This window comes from Peromyscus maniculatus, chromosome 1 (genome assembly GCF_049852395.1).
Source record: "Peromyscus maniculatus bairdii isolate BWxNUB_F1_BW_parent chromosome 1, HU_Pman_BW_mat_3.1, whole genome shotgun sequence".
Taxonomy (NCBI): domain Eukaryota; kingdom Metazoa; phylum Chordata; class Mammalia; order Rodentia; family Cricetidae; genus Peromyscus; species Peromyscus maniculatus.
Genome location: NC_134852.1, coordinates 25,843,524 through 25,861,899, shown reverse-complemented (window position 1 = coordinate 25,861,899; position 18,376 = coordinate 25,843,524). Strand labels below are relative to the sequence as shown.

Here is an 18,376-nt window from a genome sequence, read left to right as displayed (position 1 = left end):
TGAATCCCAGTGGTCTCCATCCTTGCCAACATGTCTTATTGCTGCATATTTTCATTTTAGGAATTCAAATTGATAAAATTTGGAGTAGAGTACCTGCTTAGAATGGCCCACAGAGGAACTGGGGAAATGGCTGGGGGGCTGAGTTCTGTCTGCCTAGAATCCCCCAGTGAGGGGCTGGGGTGTGGCTCAGTGGTAGAGCCCCTGCCTAGAATCCCCCAGTGAGGGGCTGGGGTGTGGCTCAGTAGTAGAGCCCCTGCCTAGAATCCCCCAGTGAGGGCCTGGGGTGTGGTTCAGTGGTAGAGCCTCTGCCTAGAATCCCCCAGTGAGGGGCTGGGGGTGTGGCTCGGTGGTAGAGCCCCTGCCTAGAATCCCCCAGTGAGGGGCTGGGGGTGTGGCTCAGTGGTAGAGCCCCTGCCTAGAATCCACAAATGAGGGGCTGGGGTGGGGCTCAGTGTTAGAGACCCTGCCTAGAATCCACAAGTGAGGGGCTGGGGGTATGGCTCAGTGGTAGAGCCCCTGCCTAGAATCCCCCAGTGAGGGGTTGGGGTGTGGCTAAGTGGTAGAGCCCCTGCCTAGAATCCCCCAGTGAGGGGCTGGGGTGTGGTTCAGTGGTAGAGCCCCTGCCTAGCATCCCCCAGTGAGGGGCTGGGGGTAATGCTCAGTAGTTAGAGCATTTGCCTAGAGTGCACCAGTCCAGAGACATTCAGTCACATGTTTAAGGCCACACAGCTCAGAAATGGCAGAGCTGAGATTTGAACCCAAGCTGGTAGCTTCATAGTCCTTGTTATCAACCTCTGTGTGGTGATGCTTCCCTGAGAGGTGTTTGTGGAATGAATAAACGAATGAGCTCCATGTGGCCTGTATGCACATATTTGACACCAAGTACATGGAGGTTTGTGTGTGTGTTCTTTTCCTCTAAATGCTTGGGTGTCTACAGGCATTCCTCTCTGTCTGTGTGTGCCGAGTGTGTGCCTGTGTCACTATGGACATTCTGTCCTCCAAGGGGATAAAGGTGGCTGTCTTAAACTGGTACATCCCCAGGACAGGTTTAGTGAGGGTAGAGTCATAACGTCTGCGTTTTGCCCTATGGGATGCTTACGCTAATGGATGCAAATGCATGCATGGTCCTCAACCTCAGACCCACTCCCCCAAAACCAATTTACCCAGCCAGCATTTGAGTTGTCTCCAGAGCCAGAGACTGTGGGATGGGAGGTGCGGGGGACAGAAAAAGGATGTATTTATAAACCTGTTCCCTTGAGGATGGAGATGTCTATGAATAGAAGCTTCTCAAATAAATGCTTATTCATAGAAACGTAGCTATGAATTCTTCATATTTGGAAATGTAATGAAGAATATGGTTTTTTTTTTTTTTTTTGAGACACAATTTTCTATAGAGCAGACCAACATCAAATTCACTGTGTAGCTGAGACTGATCTTGAACTCCTGACCCTCTTGCTTCTGCTTCCTGAGTCTTGGGATTATAGGCAGCAGCCATCAAGCCCAACAAGTTCTGTCTTGTTTTGTCTTGTTGAGACAGGGTCTCATGGGGCAGCTCAAGCCAGCCTCGAACTCTCAAACTTCCTGCCTCAGCCTCCCAAGTACCAGAAGGTATGTTGGCTCCACCACTCTAGGCTTTAAGTTTCTTTTCAACACCACTGCAGGAGCTAGGGACATAGCTCAGTGGAGGAGTGTTTGCCTACCATGCATGAGGTCCTGGGTTCAATCCCCAGCCCAACAAACAAACCCATAAATACATAAAAGCCATTACAGGTTGAGTCTCCCTTATGCTAAATGGTTGGGAGCAAAAGCATTTCCTTATGCTAAATGTTTGGGAGCAAAAGCATTTCTGAGGGGCTAGGGACGTAGAACACTTGCCTAGCATGCACAAAACCCAGCGTTCCACCCATAACCTGAGCGTGGTGGTATGTGCCTGTAATCCCAGCACTCAGGAGGTGAAGATGGGAGAATCAGAAATTCAAGGTCAGCCATGGCTACTTAACGAGGCTGAGGCCGGCCTGGGCTACTCGAGACTCATCCCAAACAAACAAAATAAATCCTGGTGAGAAAGCAGTGTGGGAGATTGTTTTCTGGCAAATCCCCTTCAGTTTCTAGGTGGCGTGGCCTCTGCAGGAAGACACTGGACGCAGCTGCCTGGGGGCAGGTGGGTGGGCACGGATACTCTCTGACTCCTACTTTTCTTTCTCCCCGCCCCCCTCCCAGCCGGGTAGAAGAAACAGGCGTGGTGCTGTCCCTGGAACAAACAGAGCAACACACTCGCAGACCCCCTCAGCGGGGTACCTCCTCGCAGAAGGGCATCCCTGGCAACGGTCTAGGTATGGATCAAAGCCATTGTGTCTTCGGGACCCCTAGAAGAAAGGTCAGATGCATTCGCGAGGTTCACAAGACCCCGTGGGACGGTCTGCTGCCTCTCTCCCCTTGTCCACGCCGATTTCCTCTCAGCTCTCGGGACATGCCGCACTCCTTTTTCTATTCACAGCCTTTCCACATGCAGTTCCTCTGCTTAGAATGCTTTTCCCTGCAGTCCTCTCTGTATCCATGAGTGCGGTGATGATCGCTTGAGTTTCCTGTCTCCTTCTCTTCCTCCACTGTGGTTCCCTACCGCTCACACTTCCCTAATCCTTGTTGGGGGAGAAGGTCTCCAGCCAGGCTCAACACACAGGAATGGAATGGCCAGATGCTGTTCGCAGCCCCTAGGCCCTTCCTCAAGGACCCTCCAGGGCGCCACAGCAATCTGACTAGGAAATGGCCTAAAATGAGGCCCTCCGGCCACTCCTCTCCAGAGTAAACACAATGGCCATCTTCACGTGCTGCTGAAGACGTAACCGGCATCCTCTAGGCTGAGCACAGCAGAGCAGGGTCTGGCCCTCAGCCCTGCGTAATTGCACTGTGTTCCATTCACCCTGCAGACCCACCTGCTCCCCGGATCCTGGCCTTCCTGCACCCTCCGGCCCTGAGTGAGGCCTCCCTGGCTGCTGACCCTCGCCGTTTCTGTAGCCCAGACCTGCGCCGCCTCATGGCACCCATCCTGGATGGGCCTCCCATAGCCGCCACCGCCAGCACCCCACAGGCTACACGGAGACCCCAAAGTCCTCTTCCGGTAAGCAGTGCCACCTCTCCGGGCATACAGAACCTGTGCTGCCCGGGCCTCGGGCTTGAGCCTTGCTGTTCTCTGTTTTCAATTTCTCCATCTTAGGGATGGAAACCTAAGACCTATGGTTGCAAGATAAATATGGTGGCACACACCCATGATCTTGGGAAGCTGAGGCAGGGGGCTTGAGTTTAAGGCTAGCCTAAGCTACACAAGAAAACCTTGCCTCAAAAAAAAAAAAAAATCAAACAGCCAAGCATGGAAGTGCACTCCTGCGATACCAGCACTTAGGAGGCTGAAGCAGGGAGAGTTCAAGGCCAGCCTTAGGTATGTAGTGGGTTCCAGACCAGCCTGGAATGAGATCGTGCTTTAGTTTTCATTTCTGTTACCGTGATAAACTGTCCTGACGAAGGGAGCTGGCGAGATGGCTCAGTGGTTAGATGCTTGCTCTTGCAGAGCACCCGAGTCCAGTTCCCAGCATCCACATTGGATGGCTCACAACCACCTGTAATTCCAGCTGCAGAGGAGCCAACACACTCTTCTGGACTCTGTGGGCATCTGCACTCATGTGCACATGTGCCCGCACGTGCATTCACGGGTGCACACACATACGTACACACACACCCTCAGAAAAAAAACTCAGGGGAAAAAGGGTTTATTTTGACTTGTAATTCTGGTGTTTATTTTATCATTGCAGGGAAGTCACAGGAGCATGAGACCATAGGTCATATCACATCTAGTCAGGGGCAGAGAGAAATGAATGAATGCATGCTCCCTTGTGCTCAGCTCAGCATCATTTCTCCATTCTTAGGCAGTTCGGGACCCTTGACTAGGGAATGGTGTCACCCACAGTGGGCTGGGTCTTCTTGCATCAATTAAGTTTAAATTTTGTGCGTGTGTTTTTGTCTACGTGTACGTATGTGCACAGCATGTGTGCCTGCTTCCTGTGGCAATCAGAAGAGGGCATCGGATGCCCCAGAACTGGAGTTATTGGATGGTTTTGAGCCACCATGTGAATGCTAAGAATCAAACCTGCATCCTCTGGAAAAGCAACAAATTTTCTTAACCACTAAGCAATTTCTCTAGCCCCTACCTCAATGAACTAAGATGATCACCCACAGACATATCTGCAAGCCAACTCAATTCCTTCTTTCTAGCTGATTCTAGGCTATGGCAAGTTGACAGAGCTAACCATCACAGACCCTGCCTCAAAATAATAGATAGATAGATAGATAGATAGATAGATAGATAGATAGATAGATAAAAGAATGATGAGACACAGCTGTAATCCCAGAATTTGAGAACTAGAAGCAGGAAGATCCTAAATTCTAAGTCATCCTCAGCTATATTGTGAATTCAGGGGTCACCTTGGACTATGTGCGACAATGTCTCAAAAAAATAAAACAACAACCACAAAAACAGGCAAGCAAACAAACAAAAACACCTTTGTTTACACTGCTATTTGACCCCCTGCAAGCTCCGGTTTAAGACCCCCTACCTCTACCCCAAGATCTTACGGTCAGCACTTCTAGACTCAGTCTCCGGTGTTTGTGCTCTGTTTCCAGGCTGATCTCCCAGATCAGGTGCTTGGTGGCTCAGAGAATGCATGCAGACTCTCCACTGCCCGGAAAAACAAGACTGTGGAGACAGATCTAGATAAAGCTCAGGTGAGGACTGGCATGGAGGGGCTCAGCTTATCTGGCTTTACAGAAGGGTGATGGGATGGATGGATGAATGGATGGATGGATGGATGGATGGATGGATGGATGGATGGATGGATGGATGGATGGATGGATGGATGTTTGTGTGGGTAGATAAGTAGATAGATGGATAGATGGATAATTGGATAGGTAGACCATTGTTTCATTGGCTGGGCATGGGAAATGGAAGACAGAAGGATGGAGAAGGAGACAGAGGAAATAGAGACAAAGTGACAGAGCTAGAAAGGTGAGAGAGAGAGAGAGAGAGAGAGAGAGAGAGAGAGAGAGAGAGAGAGGCAGTGGCAGAGAGACAGAGAAACAGGCATCCAGATAGTGACAGAGACAAAGACAGTGATGGGGGGCGGGGGGGCAGAGACTCGGAGAGACACGGAGACAAAGAAGGGAAAGATGGAAGGACGGACAGGGATATAGAAAGACAGGGGTGAAGAAGAGACAGAGATGAAGAAGGGGGAGAGACGGACACCCAGAAAGGAGACAGACAGACAGAGAGACAGGGACAAAGAGTGCAGAGATAGAAAGAGCTATGGGCAGAGCTGGGGAGACATGGTCAGAACCACAAAGACACAGCTGTTGTTGTTTGGTTTTGGTCTTTTTTGGGTGGGCGCCACCCAGCTCCCAAATAAATCACACACGGAGGCTTGTTATTACTTTTGAATACCTGGCCTTAGCTTGGCTTCTTTCTTGCCAGCTTTCCTTCACTTTAAATGATCCCAGCTACCTTTTTGCCTCTGGGCTTTTCCTGTTCTCTTCCTCCGTGGCTTACTGTGTGTGTGTGCAGCTGGGTGGCTGGCCCTGGAGTCCTCCTCCTTCTCTGGCTGCTAGCTCTCCGCTCTCCTCCATCTCTTTTCTTCTTTTATATCTACTTTCTGCCTGCCAGCCCCACCTATCCTTTCTCCTGCCTTGCTATTGGCCAGTTCTTTATTAGGACACCAGGCGTTTTAGACAGGCACAGTAACACAGCTTCCCAGAGTTAAACAAATGCAACATAAACAAAAGTACACACCTCAAAGTAATATTCTACAACACACAGCAAGAGAGAGACACACAGAGACAAAGACAGAGAGACATAAATGACGGCGGTGGCGGTCACTGGTATCATGCCTTACAGTTAAATGGAAAAGACAGGCAGCATCATGTCCTTTTAACCCCAGGCCACCTGGTTGATCTCTATGGAAGGGGACTGTACCCAAGGAGAATCATTGTAGCACCATAGGAACTGACCGCCACACAGTCTTTGTGCCCATTTGAGAGATAGGGCAGGAAAAACTTAGAGCTTCAGGTGAGCACCTCAGAGGAGTTAGTACCCAGCACCCAGCCTAGGACTCTCCCCTCCCCACCCCCAGGCCATGGCTCCTGCTGTAAACTCCCTCCTGCCCCCTTACAGGACCCTGACACTCTGGACTTGGAGATGCTGGCTCCCTACATCTCCATGGATGATGACTTCCAGCTCAACTCCTGCGAGCAATTGCCCAGAACCCACCGCAGACCTCCCAGGGTGGCCCGCAGACCCCGGGCTCGGAGCTTCCATGGCCTGTCGCCCCCCATCCCAGAGCCCTCCCTGCTGCCCCGCTGGGGGAGTGATCCACGACTGAACTGTTCCAGCCCCTCCAAGGGGAATCCTCCCACAGCCTCCCTAATGCCTGGAACTCGGAAGAGGTGAGCCACAGTGAAAGCGGGACTTAACACAGGCATATAGAAGGTCCTTGCTTACTCTCCTGCATCAGCCCCATCCCACAGCATGCTTCCTGTCTCCACCTCTCCAGCCAGGCCCTGCATGTTCCCAGCATATGCCAGGTTTGTCCCAACCCTTTACTGGAGGCCCCTCCACTGCTCTCACCATTTACCAAATCCCACTGCAGCCAGGAATTAACCCCACATTTACATCTGACTTATTGACACTTTTTGTTACAATAAGAAGAAACTGGGGCTGGGAATATAGCTCTCCAGTAGAGAACTTGCCTAGAACCCACCAAGCACCTGCCTAGAATCCCCTAGTGAGGGACTTGGGGCCATGGCTCGGTGGTAGAGCACTTGCCTAGAGTTTCCCAGTGAGGGGCTAGAGTGTGACTCAGTGGTAGAGCACTTGCTTAGCATCCCTAATGAAGGTTTGGGGATGTGGTTCAATGGTAGAGCAGTTACCTAAAATCCACCAGTCCAGATACATTCAGTCACTTGTTTAAGGTCATGTAGCTCAGCCTCTCACTAGGGGTTTCTAGGTGCTCAACTACTGAGTCGTACTCCCAATCCCCTCACTGATGGGTTCTAGGCAGACTCTCTAGTGCTGAGCTCTATTGCCATTGTAGGGAAATGAATGGATGGATGGGTGGGTGGGTGGATGGATGGATGGATGGATGGATGGATGGATGGATGGATGGATGGGTGGATGGACGGATGGATGGATAGATGGGTGGATGGGTGGGTGGGTGGGTGGGTGGATGGGTGGATGGATGAATGGATAGTTGGATGGATGGGTGAGTGGGTGGATAGAGAGATGGGGAAAAGAATCAGTGGATGGGTAGATGGGTTAGGTAAATAGATAAATGAATAGATAAAAATTATCAATAGATGCGTGAATGGGTGGTTAGATGGATGAATGAATATGTGGGTGGAGAGAAGGATAAGTGGAAAACTCAGTGGATAGATGAATGAATGGCTAGGTGGATCTTGAAAGGGTGAATTAATCAGTAGAAGAATGGAAGTATAGTTGAATCACCAGATGGATGAATAAATGGAAGATAGAATGATAGCTGAATGGGTGAATGAATGAATGAATGAATGTATACATGAATGAATGAGTGGACAGGTAGGTGAGTGGATGGGTGGATAGGACGAGTGAGTAGTGGGGAAAGGAATGCACAGATGAATGGATGGATAGACAGGAGGGATGGGGAGAAGGTGAATGAGAAGGTTCATTGTACGGAAACTAAGTCACAGTGCAGATGAATGAGGGGATGGGTGGTGAGTGGATGGGTGGAATGGTAGGCATGTATGTAAAGGACTGAACGGTTGTTTGGGAAGGTCATCAGCTTCTGACACAGGTACCCACACTTGCCAAGGTTTGATGCATTTTGAGTCTTGCCTGTGTCTCTGCAGGGCCCTGGCCCAGAGCTCAGAGGACAAAGGGGTGGAGCTGCTGGAAACAAAGCCTGCCAAGCGGTCCCCCAGCCTAGAACCTGGAAGCTTCCTGCTGCCTCCCCTCAGCCTGGTAGGTTTAGAGAGTCGAGGGTGGGGTTTCTGCAACCCTCTGAACCTAGCAGGCTTCAAACCTCCTGTTTTATAGATGGGAAAACCAGAGAGGGCCAGGGGCTGGCTGAAGGTCAGATGGAAGGTCAGTGGTCCAGCTACAGACAGGACCTTGATCCTCCGAGTCTGCTAATGAGCTTGAAATGACTTTGCAAATACATGGCTAGCACCAGACTCGAAGTAGGTCAAGAGGAGTGAGGCAGTTCATCAGATGAGGAGGAGTCTTCTCTGTTTCCATGGTCCCCCTCCAAAACGAGACAGCCTCGGGTCTGGAGGACCACTGCAGAGTTTAAAGAATAAACATTGAGTGTGGTGGCCACGCCCATAACCCCAGCCCCAGAGACTCGGGAGGATGAGCAGATTGAGGTCAGCATGAACTGCATAGTAAGACCCTGTCTCAAAAAACAAAGCAAGAAAAAAAAAGACGTACTGTGCACAACAGCAAAATCTGGTTTCTTTTGTAATGCTACCCTGGACTGTATGACTTCCACAATGCCTCTGTCTAATACCTCCCTATCTCCCAAAGAACTCAGCTCCAGAGTCTGCACGAACTGTTTGAATATGAACGGTGTGAATGATAATATCAATAGCTTTCATTTACTGTGTGCTGATCCTGGCCGCATTCAGTACCTCACAATGTTAACTTATTTATTCCTTATGAGTGCACTTTAATATTATTTAATAATAATAAATATCGCCAGGCATGGTGGTACACGCCTTCAATCCCAGCACTCAGAAGGCAGAAGCAGGTGGATCTCTGTAAATTTGAGGCCAGCCTGGTCTACAGAGTGAGTTTCAGGGCAGCCAGGGCTACACAGAGAAACCCTATCTCAGTCAGTGTCATTATGGTGAGACAGTTACACACAGAAGAAGTTAAGCAACATTATCAGTCAGTCTAGATAGCACCCTTAGATGGGGTGCTGAGAAGAATTTAATGACAGGATTGTCAATGGTGTGAGTACAGCATCTGCAAGTCCACAGAGCTGCTGTAACACTGGGGCCAGCACTATCCCTAGCTGTTAAGGCCTAACACCTTCCAGGGTGGGACACAGCCAACCCACCACAGCCCAGCAGGGAGGCAGCTAGAACGCCACCTTCCTCTTCCCACACCTGCTAGGCTTGCCCATCATCTGAGTACAGCAAGAAAACAGCAAAATTGCACAGCCATGGGGTCAGCCTCTTGGGACACAGAGGCAGGGAAAGGAGGGAGGACCACCCAGAGGATGTCGAGAACAGTGATTTCTAGTACTCACCAGACTCCAGTTAACCATTGCACCGTACTGTCTTGTCAGATACGTGGTGGTGGTGGTGGTGGTGGTGGTGGTGGTGGTGGTGGTGGTGGTGGTGGTGGTGTAGGGGGGTTGTGGTTGGGATGATAATGATGATGCTGTTGATAATACTGATGGTGGTGTTGATGTTGATGAGGGTGATAATACTGATGGTGGTGATGATGGAGATGAGGGTGATAATACTGATGGTGGTGATGCTGATGGTAACAGTGATGGGGTAATGCAGATGGAGCTGATGATATTAAAGATGCTGTGCTGTTGTTGATGCTAATCATGCGAATAGTGATGCTGCTGCTGATGGTGATGATGTCATGGTACTAGTAATGCCATGTTATTGCCATCATCATGAATGGTGATACTGATGTTGATGGTGTTCATTCTAATGATGGTGATAATGACAACTCTGTCTCCCTAAATTCCCAGAGTTTCCTTCTGCAAGGTCGACAATTCCCAGGGAACCAGCCGGATCCCAGAACCCCACTCTTGGATTCCCGTGAGCCCGTGGGTGAGTCACAACACCCTGGATATGCAGAAACTTCAGGTTCCTTCTCCTCTGGATGGTTCCACAAATGATTAAGAGAAGAATGGAACCCGTCTTAGGAGTAGGTGAAGGAGGGTGTCTTAGGGTTATATGCTGTGGTGACATACCATGACCAAAAGCAACTTGGAGAAAAAAGAATTTATTTCACTCCCACTTCCACATTGTAGTCCATCATGGAGAGAAGTCATGGCAGGAACTCAAGCAGAGCAGGAACCTGGAGGCAGAAGCTGATGCAGAGGCCATGGTGGAGTGCTGCTTACTGGCTTGCTCTCCATGGCTCGCTCAGCTGCTTTCTTATAGAACCCTAGACCACCAGCCCTGGGATGACTCCATCTACAAAGGGCTGGACCCTCACGCATCAATCACTAATTAAGAAAATGTCCTACAGACATTCTTAAAGCCTGATCTGATGGGGGCATTTTCTGAGGTTCCCTCCTCTCAGATGACTCTAGCTTATGCCAAGTTGAAATAAAGCTATGCAATGTAGAGGGTGCCCTCAGGCAGCCCTTCCCTCTTCTCCTGAGCCCTGTGGAGAGCGAGAGAGGCCCTAAGGAGGCTAAGAGCTTACCAAGGCTACCCCTGGGGGTGGAAGCCAAGATCTTGTGGACCCAGATAGGGCTCCACTTCGAAGCTTGACCTCGGTGGAAGTAATTCCACAAGGTAACTCCCAGCCACGTGACTTTGGGACAGCTGCTGTGAAGCCTCAGCTCCCCTGTCTGTCCGTGGGAGCTTATGATGCTAATTCTTACCTGGAGGACCTGTTTGGAGAAATGAGTTTGTGGAGATGCTGCGTGGGCAGAACTCACCCCCAAACTGTGATGGAGACTGTGCTCAGGAAACACCTCCCCTTGTGCCTGCAGGGCGGGGCAGTGCTGGTCTGCAGCCTTTCGGCTTGTCTGTCTTTTTGGGGGTAATCTTCCCCTGCAGCTAGCAAAAGCTTTGCCTCCACTTGAAGCCTCAAGTGGGTCCTGGGGATGAAACTCAGTGGTCTGTTCTCGCTCTCCAACATATGGCTTCTCAGGCTCGAACGCCAATGGTCAGGGTTTGCAGCAAGCACCTCTACCCACTGAGCCGTCTGGCCGCGCTGCCTCCCTGCTTGCAGATGCAGGTGTGTATATGATCGGGTGCTGATTCTCTCCTGATTTACCTTCCCTTTTTCTGCAGGCCTAGCTCCCTCGCTGCTCTCTGTCTACCAGCATGAGGAAACTATCCAGCCCAGGAACCACGTCCCACCAGCAGCAGCACTGGCCCAGGCCCGCTGAGTCAGCCCTCCTCCCAGTCCCCTGCTTCCACCCCAGAAAGGACTCATCCACACTCCACACCGGCAGCCCACACCCAGGATGGGGCCTCTCTCCTCTGAGTGCCCTCCACAGCCCCCAGCCAGCCTCAGTCCTACCTCAGCCCCCCAGCCCTCTGCCTTCACCCATTCAGGGGCTTCTTGGAGTGTTCGCAGCTCAGTTACCTCTGGGAGGGGGTGTGTGACACCCCCCCCTCCATCTCCTCTCAGGACTTCTCTTGGGGTTCTCCATAGCTGGTTATCTCACTATCTCTTTCTCTGACTCTCTTTGCTTTATTTGGAAGAATGAAGGGTTCTGAGAGTCAGGGGTCTGTCTCTGATCCTGGCCCCGTGGAGTTTGGACAACCATAATCACATTTTTGTTTGTTTGTTTTTGTGTTTTGTTTTGGTTTTCCGTCACCCTTCTATCAGCTTTGCTTTGTCCTTTTCACAATAATGCATTCAGGTACTCTGCATTGCACAGATCCCACAGCAATGCGGGACTCTGATCTTCCCCCTCCTCGGTGGCAAAGGTGGGGAGACTCTGGGTCAGACCTCACCCCCAGTGACTTGTGGAGTCTCAGCCCCCCAAACTGCCACCCAGCTCCGCCTGCCTTTCTGCTCCTGACTTCCTGCTGGCACCAATCTTGCCTGAATAATGACTTCGTTTGTGATCTTCCTATTTTAGGGGTAGCCAGCAACTTCTTCCACTCAGCAGAGCCATAATCTCTGACCTTCCCTGGATCTAAAATACTTGACTCCTGCCTTCACTGTTTGTAGACTATACAACCACCTCTGGCCTTCCCTAGTGTTAGGCTTTACCACTTTCCATCTTCCCTGGTTCTAGACAGCAAGACTCAGGGCCATCCTTGTATCTAGACCATGCAGCCCCTGGTCTTAGTTGGTTCTAGAATGTATGCCCTTGGGCCTTCCCTGGTTCTAGATGCCTAGGTGCTCTCTGGTTCTAGAGTTTCCTACTTCCAGGTTCTAAAATGTACAATCCATGGTTTTTCCCTGGCTCTTGGATTCCATACCCCTCATCCTTTTCTGTTTCTAGACTGTGAGGCCTGTGGCCTTCCTTGGCTCTAGACTATCGTACCAATGGTAACCTCCTCTGGTTCTAGGCTTATGACCTTCTGGCCTTCCCTTGTTCTAGACACTGTAGCCTCTGGCCACCATGGTTCTAAACTGTGTTATTTCTGCCGTCTTCCATCCTAGACTATGCAACCTCTGATCTTCTCTCTTTCTAGTCTGTACATTCTCTGGTCTTTTACCTGATTCAAGACTGTACACTTTATGACCATACTGCTGTTCTAGAACATGCCACTTTTCTGGCCTTTTCTCTGATTCTAGATTGTAGGCCCTCTGATCTTCCATAGTTCCAGAGCAGTGGTTCTCAACCTTCCTAATGCTGCAGCCCTTTAACACAGTTCCTCACGTTGTGGTGCCCCCCCAACCATAAAATTATTTCATTGCTACTTCATAACTGTAATTTTACTACTGTTATGAATCATGTAAATATCTGTTAGGCAGGATATCTGATATGCAACTCCCAAAGGGGTTGAAACCCACAGGTTGAGAACCGCTGTTCTAGACTATACAACCTGTGACTGTCTTTGGTTCTAGGCTATGCTACCTCTGGTCTTCATTGGTTCCAAACTATGTGACCGCTAGCCTTCTCTGTCATTCCCTGGTCCTAGACTGTCCTATCATTGACATCCCTCTGGCTCTAGACTGCATCACCTCCAACATGGTCTGCTACAGACCTCAGTTTCTTCAAACCCTTCTAGTTCCAGATCTTGGAGTCTTCAGCTCTTTCTTGGGCTGGCTCTCACAGCCCCCAATTCTGTCTGTTTTCAAACCTCACAGTGTTTTAAAGTGTGGTTTGAGTTACATAATCTGTAAGGCTCTCTGGGTCTAGAGCCTACAACTACCAGAATCTCCTCCTGTAGTTGCCTCTGGCTCTAGACATCTTCTTAAAAATCCCTCTGGTTCCCATTCCCTCTGCTCCCTGTCATTGCAGACTGTTTGTGTGTGGTATTGAGGATTAAATCCAGGACTTTCCACCTGCTAAACAAGCACTCTACCACTGAGCTATATCCTCATTTTATTTTTTGTTTTATTTTGAGACAGGATCTTGATCGATTGCTGAGACTAACCTTGTATTTATTCAGTAAACCTAGGCAGGTCTTGAGCTCATGATCCTCCTGCCTTAGCCTCCCAAGTAGCTGGGAATTTCAGGCCTTTGAAACTGAGCCTATTTGATCTTATAACTGACAGTTCCTTCTTGTTTCTGGATCTCACAACTCCAAGCTTCCTGCTGGTTCCAGTCTTTCTGATCCATAAGATATTTGGTTTCAAATCCAGATCTTATTTCTAGATCATTTTGGTTTCAAACCTCACGATATCTATCTTATTTCTCTTCAGGTTTCTGCACTCAAAAATTCAAGAATTGCTTTCCCCCAATAAGGAGGGGTAAAGTGAGTTATGTCTTGAACTTGGAGCTGGCTCTTCTGGAGCCAGACACCATGTGCCCATTCTCTTGGGTTCTAGATTTCACTACCTCCATCATACCCAGGTTTTAGATTATGCAAACTCTAGACCTTGAAACTTCCAAGATGCTCTGTTCTCAGATGACCTGATAATCTGCCTATTACTGAGCTTCAAATATCAAGCCAGAGGGTAGTCGTGCACACCTTTAATCCCAGCACTTGGGTAGCAGAGGCAGGTGGTTCTCTTTGAGTACAGCCTGGTCTATAGAGCAAGTTCCAGGACAGCCAGGGCTACACAGAGAAACCCTGTCTTGGAAAAACAAACCAAAAAGAAAAAAAATACTTCCTGGGGTCTGTTACTGTTTTGAGACAGTGTCTCAAAACCCACTGACCATTATTTTACTGTGTAGTCAGGGATGACTCATGATACTCCTTCACCCACCTCCCAAGTGCTGGGATTACATGCATGCCTAGTTTTATGTGGTACTGAAGATTGAACCCAGAGCCTCATGCATGCTAGGCAAGTACTCTACCAACTGAGCTACACTCAGCCTCTGTAAATGTCTTCTTATTCTAGACCTTGTCCCGTGAGCTCCTTTGGTTCTAGATCCCACAATTACTAAAACCCCCTTGCTTCAGATCTTATGACTTAAATTTCCCTGAATCTAGAGCACATCTTGGAAATATCAGTTGATAATGTCTTGCCTTATGTATTTCTCTAGTTCTAAACCTTAGAACCCTGTCTCTTTCTAATTCTAGATAGTAAGATCCCCAAAATCCCTGTGGATTCTAGAACTTAGTTTTTAGGCTTTTTTTTTCCAGAGAGGAGGCAGGATTTCATGTAGCTCAGGATGGCCTCCAGCTCACTATTACACAAGGATGACCTTGAACTTCTGATCCTCTACCCTCCACTTCTCAAATGCTGGAACTGCAAGTGTGCATCATCATACTCACTTTATATGGTACCAGGGATGAAACTCAGCTTTGTGCATGACAAGCAAGCACTCTGTCAGCTGAGACACATGCCCTGTCCTAGGCTTTTTCCAATTCTGCCATTACTCGTGAGTCACTGGGGTTCTAGGCTAGTAGTTTCCAATTGCCTCTGGCTTCCGATCTTACTTCCTCAGGTTCTGGAATGCAGCCTCCAAATGGGCTTGTTGTAGAATGTCTCCTGTTGTAGAATCTAGAACTCACTCTGTAGATTCTCTTGATCAAGATCTGCCATCCCTTGACTCTTTAGGTCCAAATCTAATCCTTCTAGCTCTGTTCTGGGCTTCCCAACCCTCGCTGCGCTTGTCTCGGTTCTTCCCTTAACTCTCAAGTCTTCCCATTCCAGATCATCTGCTCCTGAACTTCATGCTCAAGCCCCTCCCTCCTGTCTCATAGCCCTGAAAATTCTCTACCCTAGAACCTCTTTCACTCCTCACCCCAAGCATCCAGGCATGCACTTAACCTTAACTCTACTCCAGGTATCTAGGGACCTGGGGCTCCCTCCCCTCCTTAGGGGATCCATAATCCAGCCGCACAGGCACACGCACAGCCCTGTCTGCATATCTTGGGGTGGGGAAAGAGGGCAGGACCCCCTCAGCTGTCTCCCACCATCTATGCATCCTCCTTACCCCCAGCTCCCTTCTACAATGGTGCTACTCTTGGTCTTCCACAGGAAAAGGCTCCCCTCTCTGTGTCATCCATGACTCTATGGAAGGCACCACACAATCTGTCTTGTCAAGAGGTGGCCTGTCCAGGTGCTACAGGGGAAAGGGTGTGAACCTCTCTTCCCCTCATGGGTTTTGTGGGCCCTCGATGGCAGGAACTGTCCTGGCTAGGAGAGAGGAAGGACATGGCCCAGCCATGCTGGCTCAGAAACCCAAAACTGTCTCCAAAACCACCATAAAGACCTCGCCTTGGTTGGCACCAGACAGACGTGTGTTGACTCATCTGTGGGGTTACTTTGGAGGGTGTGGGCACACCATGTAGCTGGTATCCATTGTCTGTTTGTGAACAATGAAACAGCTTACTGTAGACCAGGCTAGCCTCAAACTTGTAGCCAAGGATAACCTTCAACTTTGATCCATCTGCCTCCACTTCTTAAGTGCTGGAATAACAGGGGTGTACTACTACATTTGGCTTCCATGTTACTTTATGATTCCTGTGTGTGTGTGTGTGTGTGTGTGTGTGTGTGTGTGTGTTGTGTATGCTGATGTTGCCATTTTGCGTAAGCATATGGGTCTGCAATACTTCAGTGTTGAGAACAGGTGTGATTCCTTCTACATGTCAATATTAGTAATCTCTGTTTTTCTGTAATGACTTGTGTAGAAGCATTGTGGTTTTTCATGTGTGTGTGTGTGAGAGAGAGAGAGTTGGGGTGTGCGTGCATGCCATTATATGTGGACATCAAGGACGACTTGCAGGAGCTGGTTCTTGCCTTCCACCACGTGGGTCCTGAGCACCACGCTCTCAGGTCATCAGGCTTGGTGGCAGCATCTTTACTTGCTGACACTTCTCAGAAGCCTGTGGAGTTTTTGTTTAACTCGGATTTCATTTATCCCTGGCCAGCCTTTGACTCTCTATGTAGCCAAGAACTTCTGATCGTCCTGCCTTTATCTCCCTAGTGCTGGGATTACAGGCATGCTTCACCATACCTGTTTTATTTGGTCCTGGGGATTGAGGAGCTTGTTGCATGCTAGTCAAGCACTCGACCAGTTCATCTACATCTCCAGCCTGGCACTGTGGTTTCTTTTTCAATGTCTGTGTGATGTTGTGATACTGCATATGTGTGTGGGACTGTTTAGTGCAGTAATTCCAGAAGAGTGAGTGAGTGTGCGTCTGTGTCTGTGTGTGTGTGTGTGTCTGCGTGGGAGAGTCTAAGTCTGCAGATTCCTGTGTAGGAGGGTGTGTCTGTTCTGTTTCGTCTCTGTACATGTCACTCTTCCACCCCTCTCCCTTGTTCCTCGCAGGCAAGAGAAACACTTTCAAGTGGTTGCATTTGCTGGGCCTTCTGCTTTAATGTCCTTCCTGAGGATGTACCTCGGTTGGTAAAGTGATTGCCTAGCATGCGTGAAGGCCTGGGTTCCAGCCCCAGCATCGCATAAAACAGGGCTTGGTGGCACGACCTATAATACCAGCACTTCCTGACTGAAGGTGGGAGGGTTAGGAGTTCAAGGTAATCCTTGGCTACATGCTGAGTTTAAGGCCAGATGAGGCTACATGGGACCCTGTCGTTAAATAAAAAATAAATAAATAAAAAATGCCTTTCTCCCTCTGCCCTCATTTGCCCAGCTAACTCATACTTCAGAGCTCTGTTCTAACACTCCTCCAGGAAGCCATTCTTGCATCTCCCAGTTGGACAAGGTCCTTCTAACCCCCTGAAAGTCCCCTCATTCCAGCTTTATTCACTCTGTCAGACTCAGACTACCTGTACGGGACTCAATATGGAGCGTCCTTCTCATTCAAACACTGTAACTCATATGAACTTTTTGTTTGGTTGGAGTTTTTTAGCTGGGAAAAAAAGAGAGAGACTAAAATGGGGTCTGACTCTATTACCCAGGTACTCGCTAACTGGCTCAAGCTGGCCTCAAACTCATAGCAATTCTTCTCCCTCCGCCTCTCAAATGCTGGGACTGCAAGTGTAAGCCACCAGGCCAGGCTTTTCTTAAACCTCCTCTGCATTTATATTCCATGACTATCTCCTCTTTAGAGAGGAAATCATAGAAAGAGTGATGACTTGCCCAAGGTCATATAGTCTCAGGAAAAGTCCGAGCTGGATTCAAATGTATTAGAACAGATACTGCCTCGAAGGAAAAAAAAAAGAAAAAGAAAAAAGAAAATTCACTATCTTACATGATTCCACCGGCACTGACAGAGGCAGTCAAACAGGAACCTAGCACCCAGGAATTAGATTCAGATTCTGACTTTCAGTGAGACTTCCCAGGAGTATATTGATTCCTGTGAACCTCAGTGTCTCTACATGTAAAATGGACATGATACCAGTACCTACTTTCCAGGGTGATTGTTGGTTGTGATCAGGGGTGGAGGTGGGGTCAAGCTGATACTTAAAAGCACTTACAGAGTCTAGCCCGAGAAGGAGTTCAAGAAGCTAGAGTAGGAAGATACACTGCCTTAGGTGGGGTTCCAAAGGGAGCCGTGCGGTCTGGAGATGTGGCCAGAGGCCAGACTAGTCACAGCTTCTCATCAGAAAGGGTTTAGATTTTTCTCCTAAGAGAGCTGGGGAGCCACGGAAGTCTGGGGCGGGTGCCAGCCTTACAGTGTTCCAGCAAGATGCCTCTGACTGCCATATGGAAGGTAAACCGGAGGAGGGACCCAAGTAAGCACCAGAGGAGGCTGATGCTGTGATCCAGGCAAGGGAAACGCAGACAGCAACCCGAGTGTCATGTAAGAGATTACACGTTGGTGTGGTTGGTTGTGTTTGTGGCAGGGTCTCATGTATCCCTGTCTGGCCTTGAAATTCCGATCCTCATGCCTCCACCTACCAAGTGTTCAGATTACAGAGGTGCATCTTTCAGACTGGTGTTATGTGGCGCTGGGGATGGAACGCAAGCCTGGGGCATGCTAGACAAGGACTCGACCACGTGGGCTACATCCCTGGTCCTTTAAAAGATTTTGCTGGGGCCTGCCATGATGCTGAAAGCCTTTAATCCCAACACTTGGGAGGCAGAGGCAGGTTGATCCCTGTGAGTTCAAGGCC

At 49.2% G+C, this 18,376-nt stretch overlaps 1 protein-coding gene across 4 annotated transcripts in view; it reads left to right on the top strand.

Moving 5' to 3' along the window:
- The window catches only part of Hif3a (hypoxia inducible factor 3 subunit alpha), a 31,812-nt gene extending 16,222 nt beyond the window's left edge, over nucleotides 1-15,590 (top strand). For all 4 annotated transcript variants that reach the window (XM_006991481.4, XM_076565325.1, XM_042271138.2 and 1 more), the window contains 7 exons: nucleotides 2,221-2,333; nucleotides 2,928-3,118; nucleotides 4,675-4,776; nucleotides 6,215-6,486; nucleotides 7,924-8,035; nucleotides 9,786-9,867; nucleotides 11,068-15,590. In XM_006991481.4, the coding sequence (XP_006991543.1) occupies nucleotides 2,221-2,333; nucleotides 2,928-3,118; nucleotides 4,675-4,776; nucleotides 6,215-6,486; nucleotides 7,924-8,035; nucleotides 9,786-9,867; nucleotides 11,068-11,165 (970 nt within the window). In that variant the 3' untranslated portion in view covers nucleotides 11,166-15,590. The remainder of the gene's footprint in view (nucleotides 1-2,220; nucleotides 2,334-2,927; nucleotides 3,119-4,674; nucleotides 4,777-6,214; nucleotides 6,487-7,923; nucleotides 8,036-9,785; nucleotides 9,868-11,067) is intronic.
- The last annotated feature ends 2,786 nt before the right edge of the window (nucleotides 15,591-18,376 follow it).